General features: G+C 37.4%; 1 protein-coding gene across 1 annotated transcript; it reads right to left on the bottom strand.

The window, feature by feature from the left end:
- Nucleotides 1-235: 235 nt before the first annotated feature.
- LOC136258290 (aflatoxin B1 aldehyde reductase member 2-like) lies at nucleotides 236-19,784 on the bottom strand (the record flags this gene model as incomplete). Its single annotated transcript, XM_066051620.1, is given in 11 exon segments — nucleotides 236-379; nucleotides 437-517; nucleotides 1,211-1,365; nucleotides 1,963-2,066; nucleotides 5,728-5,794; nucleotides 9,975-10,054; nucleotides 10,107-10,156; nucleotides 12,127-12,273; nucleotides 12,320-12,359; nucleotides 12,845-12,899; nucleotides 19,723-19,784. Coding segments are annotated over 11 exon segments (909 nt in total), but the record flags the coding sequence as incomplete, so codon positions are not given.
- Nucleotides 19,785-23,803: the final 4,019 nt, after the last annotated feature.

Below are 23,803 nucleotides of genomic sequence, written 5' to 3'. Positions count from 1 at the left end.
TTCACTGTTTATACGCTCCCCAAATTGCAGCAATTGCTTGACATGACTGCAGTAATTACATCATAACATTTTTAGAATGTGTGGGTAGGCCACCCGAAGATTGAATAATGTGAATATGTAATCATTTTAAGCAATCCTGAGTTTTGGTCCAGATTCAATTCCCCAGACCCTTCTGTATGGGGCACTTATTCTGCAAGTGATGATTCACTGCATGGAAAAGGGTTTGGCTTGCAAGACAAAATAATAATAATATCTTAGCTGTGTTTACACAGAGAAAAAAAACAGAATCCACAATAAGTGATATCTTTATCCTAGCGATAATAAGTAGCACAGTTAGCCTTGTCCCACTGCCATGCCTGATCAAAAGCCTTCACAACACCTGTGTACATGAACACAACAAAACACTCCAGTACATGATCAGAGATGAATCACTTACTTGGATCTAATGGACCATCATTAAATGCATCCAAATTATCATTGACATGTTTCAGTGAACTACCACCAGTAATAATCCCATCTGTTATGTAATACAATACTAAATATGTCAGAAAGCTAAAAAAAAATGCTTGTATGCCCAACAATTTCACAATATACTGAACTAAATTACATTTCATCAATATGTATACAGCTTCACTATACATTCCACAGAATACTACACTTATTATGAAGTGTGGTATACTTTCATTTCATATTTAAAAGAAGTCCCTGCAGTGTATGTACTATCTGTTCAATTGGCAACCTCAATGACATTGCAACTAGTAAGGTACAACATGTCTTGGAAGTTCACGTGACCAGATAAGCCAGCTTCCGCACTCACTAGCTAAATCAAACTCCTCTTTAACCTTGACTTTGCTACCATACTCATGGACTAATGGTATTCTTTGTGGTGCAGCACTATCAGCTACATGACAGAGTTGTGTGCTGATGATGGCAGCATATAGATAGCAACTTGTACAGTTACAGCCAGTTAGCAATTTACAACAATTTCAGTACTTTATTGTAGCCCACCGATCACCACTGTATCTACTATGTGTATTCAATTGGGAAAAGCTGCATGAATTATAGACAGCATGGTCTTGCAATCTCATTGATGATAGTTAATGAACAGGCCTTAAGTGAATACTTGCTGGAACAGTTTTAGTAGTGTTATATTAAAATAAGCAGTTCATTGAAAAGCTAATGCATATAATGTTTTCTGCATGGTTTATACCTCCATATTTAGGGTCCAGTTGGGAGTGATGCACCATCCACCTCATAGCAGCATTAGCTATAGACACTTTACCACTACCATACACACTAGCCAGTGATTCCTTGATACCATCGATACCAGTAAACAATGACTCTCTCCAGTACCGATCTCTGTACCTAAAATACAAAACCAAATTTTATCCATCAGATAGCTACACTTGGGTACAACCAAATGTGACAAGGTATTCAAACACAAAGCATGTGAGCATGATAAAAAGCAACTGTAAAAGTATACAGCAAAACATTGTGATTGAAATTTGTGCACCAAGAAATGTATTTGTTCTTGTATACTAGTGGCAATAATTACTTGTGTACAGTACTTATCAGCATATCCTGAAACAATACACACATGTTATAATTTGAGAGATTTATGCTTGTTCTATCTAAAATGCTTCTAACACCACACACACACACACACACACACACACACACACACACACACACACACACACACACACACACACACACACACACACACACGGACACACACACACGGACACACACACGCACTGACACACACACACACACACACACACACACACACACACACACACACACACACACACACACACACACACACACACACACACACACACACACACACACACACACACACACACACACGGAAACACACACACACACACACACGCAAACGTTGGATATCAGAATATATATGCCCACATTCAAACATTAACATACTTCAATGCCACTTACTGCTTTTCCCAGAAACTGTTGCCTCCATGCCAGAACCTACCAACTCTCTGTTCTTCAGCTGAAGTGTTAAATTTGTAATTGTCTGTCAATACACCTCCAGCCAGCTACGGTTTTAGAGGAACAAAAAGACCAAAAATGAAATTACATATGCTATAAAGTGTTCATATCATATACAGTATTCATTCTATTAATTTATTATATTAAGACTTTACAGTATTGGGGATCATGAAGGTGTGCACTTTCGAAAAAAAATATTAACCAGAAACCAGCCACACTACCTTCATGGTACCTTGGCAGTGTTGGTTATGTATAACAAGGCAACGAATTTTAAAAATTATATTTAGTGGAATTTTCTATTATATAACTAAATAACTAACTTAACTATCTGATATGCCTTCAAACAAGCAGGGAAGGCTTTGGTGGGCCCTAGGAAAAGCAAACTGGATTGGCCCTTCTGAGGGAAGTGCCAATTAATTGTTAGCTTTCTTTCCACCTATGCATGCACATGAAACTTATAGCCCATTTATGGCTATTCATATCTATTTTTATTATGTACTCTTGATATCACACCTTATATACTTGTTTCTGTAAAGAATACCATAAACACTATGCACTGGCTATATTAATACTAGCTGCTAGCTATACGTGTATGTAACACTTTCACACCTCAGATCAAAGGAACCACCCGGGCTACATTTTGTATGCAGCCCAGCTAGCCGGGCTACATATGAAATGTAGCCAGACTACAACTGGGCAGTGATTATATAGACGTTGATGCCGAAATTGATTATGGGGATCGATTAACACTCACGTGATTAAGATACACGACTTGAATTTCGCTATAAAAACCACTCAGACAGTGAGCGTTTTGTTATCCTCGCCATCCTACAAGTTGAAACACGTTGGGCTAAGGTGAAAACTATAGTGCTATAGCTTATTCATCGATCATTTCCGCATGTTTTTGAATACAGACATGCTCCCATCACAAAGCTACCACTCTGCACGGAGTAACCACCCTACAAGCAAGCTTACCTGTCTAGGCCTTGAACTGTGTAGTTTTTCCATAAACAATTCAATAGCACTGATTAAAACATTAAACTCGCATAACAGAAATTCTCTGTTATATCTCTAGGATATGTCTGTTTATCACAATTGAATTTTTATTTATTTATTTAAATGCAACTAGAACGTACTAGCTGCTGACCCATAATTGAAAATTTAGGTATGCATATATAATACATCCAGTGGCTGTACTCGTATTGGCTTGGGTGATTGATCATCCTGTACAGGCTATCAGCCTAATAGGTACTACATATTTGCTGTAACATGGGTATTCGGGCTTTGCCTGATATGTATGCCCTCTGCCCTCGGGCAGTCGGGCATACATATCAGGCAAAGCCCTCATGCCCTTGTTACAACTATTACATGTACACTGCTATTTCTGCATGACCAACTAGCCAATATACCCTATCTTCAATCTTTGGCATAGCTCAAGTAGAACAGTCAGTAAACCATAGCCTGCACACCTTGTAACATGGAGCAGCCCAACTGATGACATTCGTGATCTTTCCAGCTGCTCTGACTTTGTTGGAACGATCCAGCATGTGTTCCTCAAGGGCTCCAACTTGGTCCAACGTCTCTGACTCAACACAAAAAACTGATTATTGGTAGCCATTGTGATAGCTGGCATAGACCAACTCTCTAATACAAGTTCAAGTTATTTCAGTAGCAGAAAATTACATACTTTCAATTTACACGTGTATACAATATCTCAATAATGTGGCCTCCATTGTTTGAGTTAAAAAAAAAAACCAAACAAATTAATGAGTTATTATAGTGCAAAGAATAATATGCTGTGTAGTTACCAATGTATCCAGTACAGCGATTATTGCTTAGCCATACAGAATCATGTGATTCATACATAATTTTGATGTGTGCATCAAGCGGTGAGTTGTCTAATGTGATAGAAGTAAGAATTAATCAACTGTATAATAATACTAAATTGAAAGATTGAATCTGAATTATGAGAACTGGGGCTTAGTTTCAGAGCTTTGAACCTCCCCTTTTCCTGGGGCCTAGGCAAATGCTTACCTTCCCTTAAGGCTGGCCCTGTAACTCAATAATGGTTCAGGCTATGAGCTTAATTTTCACTGATAGACGTCGTTACAGCCCAACAGGTGACTTTTGGCACAGTCTTAGTCCACAAGAAATGAATGCAATGATCAATAATACTATACATTTACAGTGGAACCTCTAGTACATGATAATATAAGTACAATAGCACTTAAGGGTGCTAGCGGGTTTTTGAAGCCATTCAAAGGACAACCCACAAAACCATATGCGGCTGTTACATAATTGGCGGTATTATGCATACTCAAGTATCCGTGTTGGGCGGCCGTATTTTGTGCCAAAGAAATTGGCAAAGAATTTGGTGAAGAAACAGCCTGTTTTGTTTGAAAACCATCACGAAAATGATCGTCTGGGTGCCCAAGAGTAACAATAGAGTGAATTAGCCTGATAGTAAGTGTTAGTTTGAAGACACATGTGAACGCAAGCTGGTTTGTAGTCAACACACATTCTTCTTGTGTTTTCTTGAGTGATAGTGTATGCTGGTAAGTTATATTTACACCTTTTTTTAGGTAGTGACAATGTTACAAGACACTGACTGTGCGTTATGAGGTGTTACCTATCAAAGAGCAGGCTTGGCGACTCCACAAGCAACAGGAAGGTGTTCCAGTGTGTATAGAAAAGGAACAAGAGCTTTTCTTTGTTCAGAACTTCATTTATAGCTTGTTATTTGATAAAGTTGGCATTTGTGGTTTATTGGAATTTGTTGTAATAACTGGTTGGCGTGCGAAAGTTCTATACTGCATTGTAAAAAAAAAAGATATTTTGTCGGATCTCTACCAAACTTTTGGTGGGCCATCAGTGATAAATTTTCAAACTTTTAGCGCATGGAATTATAATTGTTGTGATCCAGCACGAAGTTACAAGGCCTGGAAATTGAAGTTCGCTTGCAGGCACTTGCCCTTTGCTTCATAACTCAAGAAAGAAGAAGTGCAAAGACAAATTCATGCACTAAGTTTCCACAGTTTATTGAAGAATCTTCACAGTTATAGCGTGTGAATGAAACAAGGTACAATCTTATACTTTGGTCTCTGTATAGTACAAAGTTAGGTTAATCTTTAAAGCAGTATTATAGATTCTTGTAGCTTCCTTTTTTCCTGCATCAAAGTTAAAAAGAAGCATTTGTGTGGCTTCAAAAAGCCCTTAATAGTATCAAATATAGTTCCGGCTGATCTTTTATTGCAGGGCGATTGTGTGGGATGGAGGACAGTTTTGAAAGATATTCAGAGAACTATTATGATGTAATTGTATATTGTCACTGTGTCCTTGAATTAATAACGAGGTTTCTTAACGTAAAAAAAAATATGCCTTGCTAATGAGAATCACAGTAAAATTAACAATTGAAAAAAAACAAAACACAAGGCAATCTTAAATGTACTGTGGATGATCGATTTTCTATTCACGTGTTTAATTCGAATGGAATGCGAATCTCCTCAATGCACTTTGAATGCGGTTTTTTATTCGAATTCGTGTGGACATGCCTTTAAACTATTGTGACTGGAAAGCCAATACTACAGCAATGTGCTCATTGCCAAAGTAGGGAATTCTCATATATCTAGAAATATACCATCACATCTCTTGTTTCACAAGTTACTAGCACATAATCCTCAAATAAAATTCAATTCAAAATAAACTTACAACATTATAGGCATGGAATCTCATGTTAAATCTTCTCAAACAAGGAAACAATTCTCCTTCCACCATCCTATAATAGTACATGTGCGAGGATCATCTATACATTACTGCTTACTGAAGGATGTTATTGTACATAGCAATTAATATTATATAACATTTAATGTACAAAGACCTCAAAGCAAACAGTGTGTTGTGCTATATCATACAGTACGATAATACTGTATAGTAGGGACCACAAAGGAGTAGGCATGGCCCACGAACTAATATCACCCAAAAAACAGCCTCAATTTCTCCTGACAATGATGAGGCAATATTGGTTAGGTAAAACTAAGCCCAAACAAGCTTTCAGATCAACCCAAAACGCTTTCAACAAGTTGCTACGGAATTTAAAAGAATTATTTAATGGAATTTTCTAGGGACTGACTCACTGAGTAAGTAGCTGATGCCTTCAGACAAGTGTAACTCGATAACGACTAAAGCTATGGGCTTGATTTTTTCACTGTTCGACGTCACTTCAGCCTGACAAGTGCATGGTATTCGCTATCGTGATATTTAAGGAGTAACTAGCGTAAATTTTTTTACTATTGTTCAGCAGTACACATACAGAAAGGAATGATGCTCAAGTAAGGTAGAGAAAAAAAAGTTACATGAAAATTTTTAATATGAAAAAAAATGATTGCACTAAAAAAGTTGCAAAGCAAAAAAAAAAAAAAAAAGTCATCAACTGATCAACTGGAATTGAATTCAGACTTTGCATTTGTATGGCATGTGAATTGAACACTTAGCTAAACCTCTAACATTAATGAGATGACATTAAAAACTATCTTATAAAGGCATGCATACATTGACTGGTATAGGTGTTCACTTGTGGTTTGCATGCAGTTTACAGAAAGAATTCAAGTAAAATTTTCATCTACTTTGCACTAATCACGCTCTAAATGGCAGTTAGAAGCTTCATTTAAAAGCGAGGTAATTCTTAGATGATGAGCACTTCATTTGGCACAAAAAACACTTTGATACATGCATCATCAACTGGCGAGTAAATTGTTGGACGCCAATTAGCAAATCACTCAAGTCCATGATACAATTATTACATACATGCATACATACAAACACACACACACACATATATATATACACATGTACCACTTTCACACCTCAGATCAAAGGAAAACCAGTGCATATTATATAGTTATACAACAGCCACGAGTGCTCTGCCTGATATAAACGCACGAGCCTGAGGGCCGTCAGGCCCGAAGGCAAGTGTGTTTATACAGGCAGAGCACGAGTGCACGTTGTATAACTGTTATGTACCATTCACCTAATAGGTGGGGAGAGTCTCACAAGACAGCTGTAACACTTATAAAGGCCAGGTTTCTAACATCGATTGTGGGTAACCAAGCCTGACCGGCGTTGCGATGACGTTCCCCCTGCAGTACTGCAGCCACCTGAGATATTGAAAGCTAGTACGCTATGGGTTATATCACTAACCTGCATTTGCTGTTCCACTCTCATCATGTAGTGCTCAGCATGCCAGCGTGCCATATAGACTAAGTACCAGACTAATCGCCATAGTGATTCTCTCGAGCGAAAAAAAAGCAGCTAAATAGACGGTTTAAGTAAACAAAACCTAACTACTAAATGATATTAGTCTAATTCTTACTATTCACACTGGCTAAACTCGAATCTGGTGGCATGACAAAACTGGTTACCACAATCGAACGTAAAGGTTAGTAGGGTCTATTATTTAGAATATATTTGTTTTATTGAGTCATTGTCGAAGTGGACTACAGTTTAATCTGGGTTAAGATGGCACCAGACTAGTAAGGTGTATAAGTACGTTTATATATATGTAGACTAGAGTTGTGGCCACCCGCGTTGGCTTTTTCGATCGCCATTGGCTGCTTGTAAACATTATACGTATTGGTGACGTTATGGCCCACAATCGACCTTTACATGTCAGGCTATAAAAGAATTCGAGTGATCTGTGTAGTGTCTTTCCACCTATTAGGTGAGGTGTCGTAGTGGTCTTCGCCACCGGCACTTGTGCTATGCTGCACAAAACCGCAGCCAGTGCAATATACAAATATTGCACTGCGGTCGGTGCATTATAACTTATAATGCACTCGTTGTGGTCTACAAAACCGCAACCAGTGCGTTATAAGTTATAATGCACTCGCTGCGGTCTGCAGCAGTGCAATATACAAATTATGGCACTGGCGGTGCCTTTGAACTGCCCACGCAGAGTGGTACATATATCACATATTGCATTGACTCAAAATGTTAACAAGATATACGCACTGATACCAGTACGTACATCTCGTTAAACATTGCCTTAATGAGATATACCAGTGTGTTGTATTTAATAGTTATACCACGGCTGTGAGGGATTTGCTGATATACACACCCAAAGTCCGAGGGAGCAGCACAAAGGCTGTGGGTGTATATATATATCAGCAAATGCCAAGGAGCCGTGGTACAAGTGATATATATCGCTTGAGGCACATTCACCTAATAGGTGAAAGAAGAACTAATGAAAGCTCATCCCATTTGCTTTATACAGTAGCATCTGAAGATAGATTGTGGTTTTAATAGTGTGGGCTAATAGCCATCAGAACATTATCTATACGTTAAAACATCATTAATATGTTATTATGCTTCAACACGCAATGTTAGAAAACTTGCGATTGTGGGATGGAGTTTATATTGTTGTCATTTTTGTACTAAGTTAAGCCAACTAACTTTGCTATTGGGACAGTAAGTAAATTATTATATTAAGTTAAGCACTTAGGACTGTAAGTTATTAACCTATTTCAACGTAGCAGTAGTAGCTTTGCTGTTCTTTGGTCTGTTCAATGGCTGATATGCGGTGGGTAGATATACGCATCCACGATCACCTAAACAAGTATTTTGTGCCTTCATTATCCTTTAGTAACGACTAACTAGTCTATCTTAGCAAATATACTCAACTTAGCAACCACTACAAAAACGAGTCCCACAATACAAAGCTCTATGTTGCTCAATATAACGAGTCAAAGCGCATCGTTCTTTGAACTGGCTGGGTACCAAAGTCATTGGCAAACCGCTTTCCCATGATATTGCCTGGGCAATATGCGAGTTAAACCTCGAGCGGTGCCTTTGAATGCCCATGCTAAAGTGGTATATATCTTATTAAGGCAGTGCATATATCTCGTTAACTCGAGACATTGCACACCTAATAGGAGTGCACACTATATCCAGAAATCATCAGATTTCTTTGATGTTATCTCTCTTCTCATATATAGGGAATTAGGCAAGCTGTGATTGTGGGATTGAATTTTGCCAAACAAACTGTGAATGTGAGATTCAATTTTAATACATCAATTGTAGTTTGTTTTTAGCTTTTGTAAATGTAGTAATTCAAGAAACATAATAAACACTAGTCTCTTAAAATTACTATATAAGCAAAATAAAATCAAACTACTGTTTGATGTACTAAAATAGAATCCCACAATCACAACTTACTTAGTTCTTATATAAGAGAAGGCATAATAACTAAAGATTTGCCAATTAGGTAAGTCTGCATGCTAAAGTAAACATATTAGTTATAACACGGGAACTTTGCTTTGCCTGTATTTATGCATAGTATGCTTTGAGGTTTGTTCGTTAATGAGGTATTTAAAATCCAATAGATACCCATGGGTAGGTATCTAAACTGGTTAGATAGATACCCATGACAATTTGTTTTGTCACGTGCGTCACTTGTTTTGCTGGATTCCAGTTACAACAACCATCAGAAATCATGCTAGAGTGCGAAGAAAACATTGCTGGATAATAGAGATGATTGTATTCATCTAGGAAGCCTACCAGTGAGTTGTTTTAACACTAATTCAACCATCATTGGCACTGACCACAGCCGCACGAGCCATAGTCTAAATTGGTTATTGCCCAAATCCATGGAATCTTGGCTATTTTAGAAACCTTCGGGATGGCACATAATCAAAAGCCCTCGGTGATTATTGTGCCATTCCTCAGGTCTCTAAAATAGCCAAGATACCTGGATTTGTGCAATAACCTACACATACACACTTGCCCTCGGGTGCATGTGTATATATCAGGCAAAGCACTCGCGCCCATGGTATAACTATTACATATATGCAGTATGACAATGTAACAAAGTGTACAGTTTGAAAGATATTGTTAACTTGGTTAAGTATTGTTTAGCTTTTTGTATTTATGATGCTGAAATAAAATTTTCAACTACTACTGACCTTGTAACAGCATTGTACATTCCTTGATAAACAGTTGGTAGTATCCAACCATTCTGCTTACAAATGTAATACACTTCAGCCTGTATACATAGCATTATGATGATCTCATATAACTATTAGGAGTATACGTACCACTTCCCATGACTTGAAGTTACACAAACCAAACTCTTTAAATTTCCCCTCTACAAAAAAAAACAAAACAATCACGAATACACACTTGTAGAGGATTACTAAGTAACAAACTAGTTATGTACTTGGGTTTCAAGTAACACAGCATAAACCAAGAGTTCATTAGATTAGACTATATAGTATGACTTATCACATTAATGATATAAAATACAATAGATACCCGCAAGTAGGCTGTAGATATTGTGACGAATTTACACTCCTTACCTAAAAGCAATCAATAGAAGAAATCACTGTTAGCGTACTACAAAGATGTCATTAGAAATAAACACTAATTTACTCAGAAATCTGTCATTAACTGTAGTGATGGGCGATATTGATATTTTGCTATACGATTATTGTTATGAACAAATATCACGATTATCACGATTATTGTCAACTCAATTCTTGTGATGAAAAACACTAAGCACATCATGAATTGCTAATTGAATGGTTAAATTACATTGAAAATTTACAAATATTTCTCTGACTATCATGATTATTGCACGATAACTGCCGATTTTGATTATCACTAAAAAGTACACGATGTTGATTACTGCCAATAAAATAATCGCGATTATCACGATAATTGCCCATCCCTAATTAACTGGCATCCAGAACCACACAAGACATCTAGTCTAAAGCAGTTATTGTACATATCTGAGTATCTATGCTGCTAATAGGTCTTTGCCCTTAATGATTTTAAAGGTTACTATACCAAAGATACTCAGATATGTGCAATAACCTACACTCAAGATGTGAGGGAAACATCTTATTGAGATACATTAAGCTACTGAATTAAATCACCAAGAGTAACTCTTGATATCACTGAGTTATCTATGACTGAGTTACCTATCTCCTAGCAAAAAGAAGCTTTGGGTGTGGAACCTCACACCACGAAAGTTTACTAGTTGCTTTAATTAACATTTTTTGGTCCTGAACACCACTATAATATGGTGTCTTTGGTTCTTAAAAGTGAAACTTATTTTACATAAAATACATACAACACTTGGTGTATGAACCACCTATTTCTTGTGATTACTAGAATAAAATATCATATCACTTTTACTAACCCTTCATTATTTCTTCTATCCGTTGTGACAGGTATTATTATTGTAATTATCATCTTAGAAACCGAACATTTGTTCCAATGCAGATTCACCTTATATCATGCTCAATCATGCTATGATATTCGGATAAAGTTTAAGAAAATGACTATTATACTAATTACTCATAGGATATCCCATTTACAAGATATATTCCTTTGAATGCATGCATGTTGTGAGAGCCACTATAGTGGCATTTGCATTTAATGACCTGACCATAAATTACTGAAAACAGAAGTGGCCTTTCGACTTCATTTTCAGCTATGTTTTGCCTGTGATACAGTATTATAAGTAAAGAACAGCATGAGAAATATCTGCAATCAGTTCAGTCACTGCATAACTATAAATGATTCACATGACTGAAGCCATGATGTGTTATTGGGAATTAACACCCGGTGGGAAAAGAAACGGGATGAGAATCATGCATTGTTGCTGCTGAGGTTGGCGAAAAGGCACATCTCAGGCTGAAGTGACATTGAACAGTGAAGAAATCACGACTGTAATGTTAGCCATAGTTGTATGTTCGGCTGGAGGCAGGCCATCAGTTAGTCAGTCATTTAGCAGAAAATTCAGTTGCATAATTATTTCATAGAAACTTGCTAGAAGAGTTCGAGGTTGTTCTGAAGTTATTTTTATGCCAAACCAAGTTGGTGTGAATGAAAAGTTAAACTAAGTTTTGGTCGGAAAGGAAATCACTAACCTCCATGATCCCTACTATATGGTAATACCATACTGTATGATATTATGAACTAATGTAAAATTTCACTGCAGTAAAGTCCAGTATTAAACTTCCCCATATACTCCTGCATATAAAGCAATCGGACACTGTGCATTAACATGACACTCTTTTGTGCAGCACTACAATAACCAAAGTTACATACTGGTGTACAATTCTTGCACAGCTGACAGAGTCTCTTCAATTGGAGTCTCATGGTCTGGCCAGTGAAGGTAGAATAGATCAATTGATGGTACTTGAAACCTTTCAAGAGATGTCGCCAACTGATCGATAACACCATCATGAGTCATCCCTGAATAAATGATTATACAGAAAGGCAATTAACATTCTTGCTGTACTTTTTGGATGATAGGTACAGGCCTTTGTAGCTAATGACACCTAAAAGGAAAGAGCATGATTCATAAATAAATGAACACTTCTTATAGTCACATGCAATACTGAATGTGCCTATATACGCAAAGAGAACATTTAGGTACGGAAAATGTATAAGAAGTTAAAAAAAAACAACTTAACAGCATTTATACACATGAAACATTTAAATTACCAAAAAAAAATTATAATGTAAATCTGATCACAGTAAAGTTTGAGAACTAAGCCAATATTTAAAGACAAGCAGGAAAAGATTGAAGGTTGGACCACACAAATGGGTCCCCATACAAGTCCAGTGACAACATTCATGGAAAATTCTTATTTGGAATTTATTGGTGTTGAGTAATATAGTTAAGGGCAAGGCTATTTGGTACATTACAAAATTCATGATCCACAATCCTTTAGCTTAATACCATTACTTATAATCATTCAAGACATTCGTAATATTCTCCTTACTATTCAGGTGAATGAGTAAACAATAGATGTAACTTGACCTTATTGGGATCAGGAAATCTGCCCAAGATCTTTTCTGCTTCACCATCGGTATACCTGAATAATAACAAAGGTGATAGTAAAAGAGTGTTGAATTTTATATACTTTGTATAAATGTACATATACCACTTTCACACCTCACTTCAAAGGGAAGAGAAGGTGTATAAGTGGTATAATAGCACTGCTAGCAGTGCTCAGGAATGCAGTAACAAGAATAGGAGGTAGTATATACAAGTTATATCCCTGATATAACTTGTATATACTACGTCCTATTCTCATTAATGCATTCCAAGCATTCTCAGAAATCATTTGATTTTTTGATGAAACTGTGTGATCCCCTCTCGTTTAATATAGCGACACTTCACAGGATCGATAGTGGGTTTTAGTTTTTGTAAAGTGAGCCAAGGTATAGATCATGGACTTGGGAAAGAAGATAGTTCATTGTTTTACTGAATGAAGAAGGTCACAAGTTAATTTATATTAAACATGTTACATTCAATAGTCACGTGGGGATGTCCCACAGACACTGGGTGTAGCGCTTAATTGATTTGGCCATTAGTGTTAATAGTATTCACTACTTTAGTTTATTCATGGCTAGTAAAGTAAGTACTTTAGTGTAGTTGAATCGTCTTTACATTGCCATTTTGACACCTGGTGCGATGTCACACACGCGTAGTGACTGGGTGTGGCGCTTAATTGGCTAGGCCATTATAGCGCTGTAAACATATTCACTGCTTTAGTTTATTCATGGCTAGTATAGTAAGTACTTTATAGTGCACTTAAGCTTCATTATGAGCTGTTCAGCTCGTATTTGGGCTTCCTGTGTTTAATTACGTACCCACAATTGAAGCGATCTGCATGCTCGTGACGATACACTTACGTTCGGCCTCTCAGCAGTGCCTTGTCGTTGCTCTTATGGCGTTACCCACAATCGAAAGTCACATGGTCCCATATAAATACACTCGCAAAGCATTCCAGCAGTTTCCATGTACGTTTGCAGGTGATTCACCCAAGTGGAATATATTAGTTGTAACATGGGCACTTGTGATTTGCCTGAAATATACACACTTGCACTCGGGCTGCGCCCTCGTGCTCGTGTGTATATTTCAGGCAAATCACTCGTACCCATGTTACAACTACTACTTAACACCTCAATTATCCAAATACCAAAAGGTGATTGTTAACAGAGCTATGCATATCATCACATGTTTCATAAATAGCTGTTCAGACAACTGTTTAGTGCCAGAAAATCTCTATATCACATATCACAATATAGAACTAACTGTAACATTTCCAAGACAAACTTATGCATACATACTCTTCATTGTAGCTTAAAATTTAAGTTGGATGTATTATGTATGTACTAAAAACTAAAAGTTACTCATGTTTACCTTTATTTTACTATGGCAGTGTTGTTGGAACATGTACAAAGCAACCTTAAAAACCTCACAGTTTACTTTGGACATGGCTTGTGGCCACTGCTAAATTATCAACACAACCCAAATACCACAAGTCTGGCCTTCCATGCATCCAGTGCAACTATCAATATATAACTGAATAAGTGATTGGCTATATCATATCATATTACAAACTGGTTATATAGATACTATCCGTATTATCATGGCAGTACTACTGATGATCCACTGTAGTGCATTAAATAACTACAGTACATTATACTACACTGAATGTGATTCTTTACTATAAAAAATTAAAAATGAAGTGAGGATTTAAACATTATAGTAGTGAAGTAAGAGATATGAATGACATAGCCCTGTGGGAATATCCCTACATTGATATGTATTACAATAATTTTGTTCAGTACTAAAGTAGGGATTTTTCCATAGAGCTACGTTGTAATACCATTGTTAGGGTCTGCAATGCGAAAAATCGATATCCTCCAATCAACTACCTAACTATTGTCATGTGTTAGGCTAGGTGTAACTTGAATAACACCAGCGTGGCAGCAAAGTTTGTCACTTTCTTCTGGTAGAAAACGATACAAGTGTCTTAAAATCATGTGATTTGTCGTTGCAGCGGTTCGTAGGGTTCTTCATATGCCACAATATTCACTCTCAACATTGTTCAAGTAGTCTATTATCAACTCAAAGTATTGGTGGTTGATTTTATTGGCCAGTTTCTGGTGGCAGCATGATCCGTGCAGCCTTTTGGCAACAGACAAAATGTTTCTTCCTCTGGAGTACAGGACAAGCAGAGCAGCAACTGCGCCGTGGGTCAGCAATGACCAGTACTAGGTAAAGTACCTGCATGCAGAGTATAGTTATAATTGAAGCTTGTTAGCCATGTGGCTGAGCCATCTATATGCTGAAATTCGGCCAAAATGACGCGCTTTTTGCAAAAAAAAAACCAGAATGGTTGATATATCAGTGAGACAGTCTCCAACAGCAAGGAAACGAAGCTTATAAACACCTAACAATATGGCTATATCGCCCAATAAACGCATAGAGCAATCCAATGCATGCAATAGGCACTCATGTGATAGAAATTCAAATCGCGGAAATACCCATGAAATTGCTTTCATTTCTGAATAGGAACCATGCAGTGTGCTCCTTTTGTAAATATTTGTGTTACTTGTTCACTCAGGTGTGGTCTGGGCCAGTGCAGGTGTGTTTTATGCTGTGATGGCACGATAGCCACATAGGGGGAGTCTTAGACTGCTGGGCTAATCGAGATGCTGAACCTAATGCACACAAACGGATTGTCACTTGATTCCAAATGATTTTAAGGTCATTGGAATAGATTATGGTTGTATTTTCCAAGATTTGAATATTGATCACGTGAGTGCCTATTTCATGCATTGGATTGCTCTATGCGTTTACTGGGCGAGATAGCCATATAGTTAGGTGTTTATAAGCTTCGTATCCTTGATGTTTGAGACTGTATCACTGATGTATCAACCATTCTGGTATTTGATTGCAAAAATCGCGTCATTTTGGCTGAATTTCAGCATATAGATGGCTCAGCCAGATGGCTAACAAGCTTCAATTATAACCATACTCCGCATGCAAGTACTTTACCTAGTACTGGTCATTGCTGACCCACGGCACAGTTGCTGCTCTGCTTGTCCTGTGCTCCAGAAGAAGAAACATTTTGTCTGTCGCCAAAAAGCTGCATGGGTCGTGCTGCCACCAGAAACTGACCAATAGAATCAAACCACCAATACTTTGAGTTGATGATAGACTACTTGAACAATGTTGAGAGTGAATATCGTGGCATACAAAGAACCTACGAACTGCTGCAACCAGAAATCACGTGATTTTAAGACATTTGTATCGTTTTCTACCAGAAGAAAGTGACAAACTTGGCTGCCACGTTACAAGTTACACTTAGCCTAGCACATGACAATAGTTAGGTAGTTGATTGGAAGATATCGGTTTTTTGCGTTGCGGACCCTACCATTGTTCATATATCTTGTTTCACTACTTTTATTGCTTGGATCCCTACTTCATTATGGCATATAGCTATATACACAAGTGACTGTTCTATTAGAATATGTATGTGGCTGTTGTATTAGGGTGACTGCTTTATTGGAGTATCTAGACTGAACCTTTGGCCTGCTTGGTATTTCAATGGGTGTGTTTGCCATATGCATTGATCCCATTATACTATTATCATAAGCTCAGCTGGATCAACAAGGGATGTTCGATCGCTATAAGTGCAGTAGATCATTAAAGGGCGTGTTTGCCATGCCTCAATCATTATCGAAGTATATTGTACTTTGCATGAGCGATGCCCATTATCCATACACTACTTAATAGCTGCTTAACTGTACTGTATGAGTCATACAGTACAGCACACTTGGGCAATTCAGTACAGTTATGCGGAGAATTTATTCACGGAAAGTTACGAAAACGACACACTGTAAATCACTATATTGTACTTTGCGTGGGAGGATCAAAGCAATGCAGCATATTGTATTGTCTAATCAACTGCAAAACTGTACTGTATGAGTCATACAGTACAGTTATGTGCTTAATTGGGCAAATACAGCACACTTGGGCAAATACAGTACAGTTATGCGGAGAATTTATTTAAGGAATGCTAAGTAAACAACACACTGTAAATCGCTGAAACTAGCCAAACTAATACTACGAGTTCGTTTTATGGCTATCTGATCATGAAGCTATTTAAGCACGACTCCGCTAAGACAGCATGATTGATCACGCTTGTGACCTTGTAAATTGCTAAAACTAGCCTAACTAATCCTATTAGTTTGTTCTACAACTAGAAATAGATTATATAAACACTTACTGATATCCTGATCACTGTAAATCACAGCGATTTGAGTACTAGAGAAGATTGCTCCAAGCCAGACAACCAGGAAGTACAATATAACACTTAAAGCACCGCCTATGCTTGTGTGTATGAAAAATACAGCACTTGGGGGTGTCTCGAGGCAAATACAGCACTTGGCTTTGTATTAGCCTCTTGACATGCCCTCTCGTGCTGTATTTTTGTACACACACGCGGCAGCACTTTAACTATAACATAAGGTAGTACTGTTTAAGTAGGAATCCCAACAAAAGTGACATGCGCTTCCTAACATTCCACCTTTAAAAATAATCATAGAAACATCTTACGGGACAAAAATTTACTTTTACGGAATATTATTAGCCCATCTAACATCAAATACAGCATTAACAAAAAGAACACACTTGCAGGTGGCCAGATATAAAATTAAACAAAACTCGAATATTCATCCTCCTGCCTTCCTGCCTGACCAGTCACAAGGCTGGAGGCCAAACAAGGCAGCACACGGCCACCATTTTATGTCACAATAACAAACTCACTAGTGGGATGTGCCATTTGGGCCTCTGACAAGTGTGTGCCCTTTGTGCCTTGTCTTTCCTTTTTATCACCTCAATCAAGCTGGCCTTTGTCCATGAAACCATATTGAGGCAGAGACAAATATAATGTTTAGTAGTAGTAGATCCACCATAATGTCCTATCATGTGCAGGCTTGATTGGTCGTGGTAGGACATTTCAATCAATTACAGTCAGAATGTACTAGTTAAATAAATGTCATTAACACTTGTATCAATTGCACACAGCATTGGTGGTTGTTGTGAGCTAACAACTGTTGCTAATTGATTGGGAGCAGCCTAGTACATTCATGACCACCTCCCTTTGGTTGTAAGAATGTAGGGTCTCCTAGCAACCAAGTGGTGGTTATGATTAGCAGTACAAGCCATAAACCAAACAGATAAATTATATTCCTTAGGCTCCATCTTTTTTTTATGATAGCACATTATGTCTGGGGAAAATGGATACCTGAATACAGAGACAAATATAATGGTCAGTCACCAGATATTTGCCATCCTATCAAAACTTTCCTTGAGCAGCATATTTACACTTCAAACTTATTTAAGTGCTTATGCTTGGTAGATACTGTAGTTTCATGATGGGTTCAATACCATGCCTATTAATGCAATTTTGGTTAAATAATAAAGATCAAGCACCGGGACCACACCCCATAACAATTTATTTATACTTGATCATGGTGATACACCCTGTTAATATTGGCCTAGCTGTATTCATAATGCTAGCACAATGAAAAATGGAAACTAATAGTGACACACTCCCTGGTAAGTGAAGGCTGACGTGAGATACTCTCACCTTAATAGAACGGTTACGCATAGTATAACAAAAACCCAAATAAACTACTATATTAATTTAAAAGAAGTAAGGATCCAAGCAACAAAAAGTAGTGAAACAAGAGATAAATGATGGCATTACAGATTGGTAGGAAAATCCCTACTTTGGCGTTGAACAAAATGATTATTATAACAAGGGATTTTCCCACTGAGCTATGCTGTAATACCATCATTCATCTCTTGTTTAGTATACTATAGCTTTAACTGAAGACAAGGATGTTGTAGTGATCTTTATAAGCAAAATGTGACCCAGTCTGGGAAAACTGGTCATATCGCCCATGTCAGCAGATTGGATTTTCACCCAGAACAAAGCTACATGAATAGACTACCTAATTTCACAATCAAAATCAGCTAGATTGGAGTGGTCTGGTTTTGCTGGCTGCTTTTCCCAAGCCCAGTGGCGATCCGTACGTGCGTGTAGGGCCTTAAGACCACATAAACTTAATCATTAGTTTCTCGTCCCCACCTGCATCACTGTTTTTCTTACCTCAAGGATTTTTTGCACCACTAGTGGCTAAGGGAGGACAATTAGCACTTTTAATAGCTGGCACTTTGCTAGAGCAGTCTAAGAAAATTGTATTTGAGTCATTTTAGCTAGGCGATTCTGCTATCTAGATAGTAAAAAATAAAACAAAAATCCACCCCCCTGCACTGATATTTTGAGTACAGGAGGATGAGAAACTAATAATTATGTTTATGTGGCCTAATAGAGCTCTGGTTAGCCTGGGGATGGCTGTATGTGGTTGTACAGCTCCATGGTATTGAATAAATACCTCTTTTGTGAATTTCCTTTCATTTTAGCCAGTGTTGAGACCTGGATGGCCAATAACTTGGCCTAATTCATCCCTATGCCTTCCTTTTCAATTTTTTGAACAGCCTCTTGCCCTCCTTCCAGGCCCCCGCCTCCCTCCACTTTTGGAACTTGCCCGATGCAGTCAACCACGGTTTAAAAACTATCTAAAGTAGCGAGAAACTTAGTTGTTGGCTACTTGCACAATGGAAGTTCTGGAAGGTAAGGAATTGGTGTAAAACGTGTGAGAATTTAGTACACATAGCTTCAGCCATTGGTGAGTGATAACACATTAAATACTTAAAACTGTCATTTCTCGATACTTTTTGTAGGCAATAAGACCAGTTTTCCCAGACTGCATGGGTCACAAATACACGTGTTACATGTACACTGTATATAATATATAATATGAACTTACATGAAGCCTGTGTCTATTTCCGTGTACCCTCTGGATAGGAAGGAATCTATGATCTCATGACACTGCAATGTGGACAAGTAGTTTATTAATAATACACGTACCCTTATATAAACTGCTAAAAGATACCTGTCGAGCTGAAGCAACATCAAACAGTGAAAAAAAGTTAAGCTAGTAGCCTTAATTGTTATTGAGCTACACTTGTCTAAAGGAATCAAGCAGACAGGCAGTTAGTTAGTCAGTAGAAAATTCCATTGAATATTTAAAAAAAACAAAAACTTGTAGCAATTTATTGGGAGCATTTATGGTCATACTGAAGGTAGTTTTGGGCTTGGTTATAAGTAACTAATACTGTCAAGGCGCTAGGATGGTATTATGAAGTTGGTTTTTTGGTGATATTTTTGGCCAGAAAAACCCAAACCTCCATGATTCCTAATAATACAGTACTACCATACCGTACGATTACTATGAAACCCATATGAATTGACCATGAAACTACTACCATACAATGGATGAATATGACATGAATACCTCATGAAGTGCACTATGACATTTACATGAAATTCTCATGAATTTATAAATGAAATCTACATGAACTTATCATGACATTTAAATGAACATCCTATGAAATACCATAAGCATGTTCTGGATCTGACATCATGAAATAATGACATCATGAATAATGACATCATGAAATAATGACAGAAAATGCTTCGTAATTAAGAATTGCAAAGCAGCAATTCCAAAACTTCTATACAAAATAAAGTTCACAACAGTCAAAAACACATTATACTATACTCAAGTCCCATACTATGATAATAGACCACAAATCTGCCAATATATTATTTATTATAACAATGTATTGCTATTATGTAGCTAAACTTTTAGTTAAGTTTTGGAATCACATAATAGCTAACAATGTATAAATAGCAGTTGATTAGTACACCTACTTAGAGATACTAAGCAGTTTCTAAGTTACATATAAACAAAATGATACATGTCCAGTCCTTGTTTGGAACGTTTCTAGCCAATGCATCAAGACTTATGGCAGTACAAACAAACCTGTTAATAACAATTAACAAAAATTCAAATTCGAAGAAATTGACAAATTTATTAGGTTAATTACATTGTCAGTTCACATGCATGAACTCTTAGTGGCATGCAAAAAGTTCTTTGAGAACTGTTTGCCTTGCTGCAGGCTAAAGTATTAGTGACACTCTAAAGCCATCTATACCGGTATACGAATTGTCAGTTGAGTATTGCATTTGCTACAAGCAAGAGCACAAGTGAGCCATGAGGCTTCAAAATACTCCACTACACATTTGCACCATGGCCATACAACAGAGGTGGATTTCTAGAGATGTGTACAATGTAGGAATTCTCGCAGACTGGCCAGCTGATATGTATATAAGGCTTGAACTTGGACATCTAGGTGCCCAGATGTTGACTATGTATATTTATTTCAATTTGAGTGCATCGGATTCCTATAGTTAGACTGGAGTCTCCACACAATCTGCTCTGGTCATAACCATATCCCATCATTCACTACCATATCCCATCATTCACTACTATATCCCATCATTCACTACCATATCCCATCATTCACTACCATATCCCATCATTCACTACCATATCCCATCATTCACTACCATATCCCATCATTCACTACCATATCCATCATTCACTACCATATCCCATCATTCACTACCATATCCCATCATTCACTACCATATCCATCATTCACTACCATATCTCATCATTCACTACCATATCTCATCATTCACTACCATATCCCATCATTCACTACCATATCCCATCATTCACTGCCATATCCATCATTCACTACCATATCCCATCATTCACTACCATATCCATCATTCACTACCATATCCCATCATTCACTACCATATCCCATCATTCACTACCATATCCCATCATTCACTACCATATCCATCATTCACTACCATATCCCATCATTCACTACCATATCCCATCATTCACTACCATATCCCATCATTCACTACCATATCCCATCATTCACTACCATATCCATCATTCACTACCATATCCCATCATTCACTACCATATCCATCATTCACTACCATATCTCATCATTCACTACCATATCTCATCATTCACTACCATATCCCATCATTCACTACTATATCCCATCATTCACTACCATATCCATCATTCACTACCATATCCATCATTCACTACCATATCCCATCATTCACTACCATATCCCATCATTCACTACCATATCCCATCATTCACTACCATATCCCATCATTCACTACCATATCCATCATTCACTACCATATCCCATCATTCACTACCATATCCATCATTCACTACCATATCTCATCATTCACTACCATATCTCATCATTCACTACCATATCCCATCATTCACTACCATATCCCATCATTCACTACCATATCCCATCATTCACTACCATATCCATCATTCACTACCATATCCCATCATTCACTACCATATCCATCATTCACTGCCATATACTTGTGTTATTATCATTATTTATGATGTACAAACCTCAATCACCGAGTATAATGTACATGATTAGTTAACAAACTAAACGTTAATAAACCTAATAAATTACATGTAAGTAACTATAATAGTAAAGATTTACAGGTACATCCATGGGAAGTTACTGTTCATCATGGCTATATATACCAGTGGTTATAGCTTAAATAGTATAGCTGCATTCATGGTGAAAACTTCAAACCTGCAGCTTCTCCTTGCTAAAGTTACCGGAATAAAATCTTTAAAATAATGCATCTCCCAATTTTTTTCATGTGCATATGTCAGCAGCTTCCATAATTTGGCCACAGTTTAAACATGCACTCATGTAGCAAGCTTTAAAGCTATCGTAGGGGTGGCCTCAGAAGATGTTGTTTAGGTTAGAATATGTTGGGAGTAAACTATGCAGGAATATAGGCTAGTTGATGATTTTTTTAAATTAATTGAATCAAATCAGACCATTAATAAACAATTATTATAACCAAGTGGTTAAACTGGTCATCATTTGTAGATCCATACCATCTAACATTCTGTGGGAAGAGAAGCAAACCCTGCCCTATCCTGCGATGATGGAATGGTCAAATGAATTATTCACGGGGTTGCCAACACCTTGGGACTCTGATACACCATAATATTGCCAAAACTTGAACATTTAAACAAAATTGTACTTGCAGTGCATGGTAACTCTGGTTCCTTGTAATTGTTTATTGAGGAGTGGTGCTAAACATTGTAGACCAACTGAAAACATAACTTTTAGCTCATCGTATCTTGGCACGCAAAGCACATATTGACGTGGGACTTTAGTGAAATTAAACCTTTTAGTTCATTGTATCTTGGTATGCAAAGTATGTATTGATGTGGGACTTTAGCAAATTAAACGCCCATCATCTGGCAACTTGAGTGTTGTTGTAGCAAATCAATATGTACTTTTGTTGACTCTTTATAGGGCAATGAAGGCACTAGTGTAGGGAAAGATCACTGAAAAGTTGAGCTACATTCCTGTCAAAACCACAGATAAACAACTGTGGCGATTTGCGCACCTCCCTAACCCCAAATTAGCATAGGTTCAATCCCTGCCTAGGTTATAACTTTTTCACTTTTGAGACGTTCTTTGATGCACCCTTTTGTCCTATCTGTCCCATGCAAGTGTCCATCTACAAAATATTATGTAGCACTGGCACATAACTGCCTTACATCATAGGGGCTCTGAGCACTTTTTGGGTAGGGCTAGCAAATTGCCAACCACATATTAGTCCATCCGTGTCGTTGGTCTAGTGTGTTGTAGTAGAGTAGGTAAAAGCTTCTTTCACACTTACAACTGCAGTATCCAGAATATCTACATAACTACATGTTTTAAGCACATAGGTGTGTACTAGCTGACATGCAAAACTGTTTGTTCACATTTACCTCACTATTGCTGTACTTGCTCTGTAGGATTTTTAAAACTGGAGTTTTTGTATGGCAAGAGGTATACAACATCAGAACTGAAATTGCATAGCATAGGACAAGTTCTGAACCTTTGCCATGCAGTAACTATAAT

Source organism: Dysidea avara, chromosome 6 (assembly GCF_963678975.1).
Source record: "Dysidea avara chromosome 6, odDysAvar1.4, whole genome shotgun sequence".
In the NCBI taxonomy this organism is placed as follows: domain Eukaryota; kingdom Metazoa; phylum Porifera; class Demospongiae; order Dictyoceratida; family Dysideidae; genus Dysidea; species Dysidea avara.
Note: the sequence above shows the minus strand (reverse complement) of the source record. Positions and strands in the feature narration are given on the sequence as shown.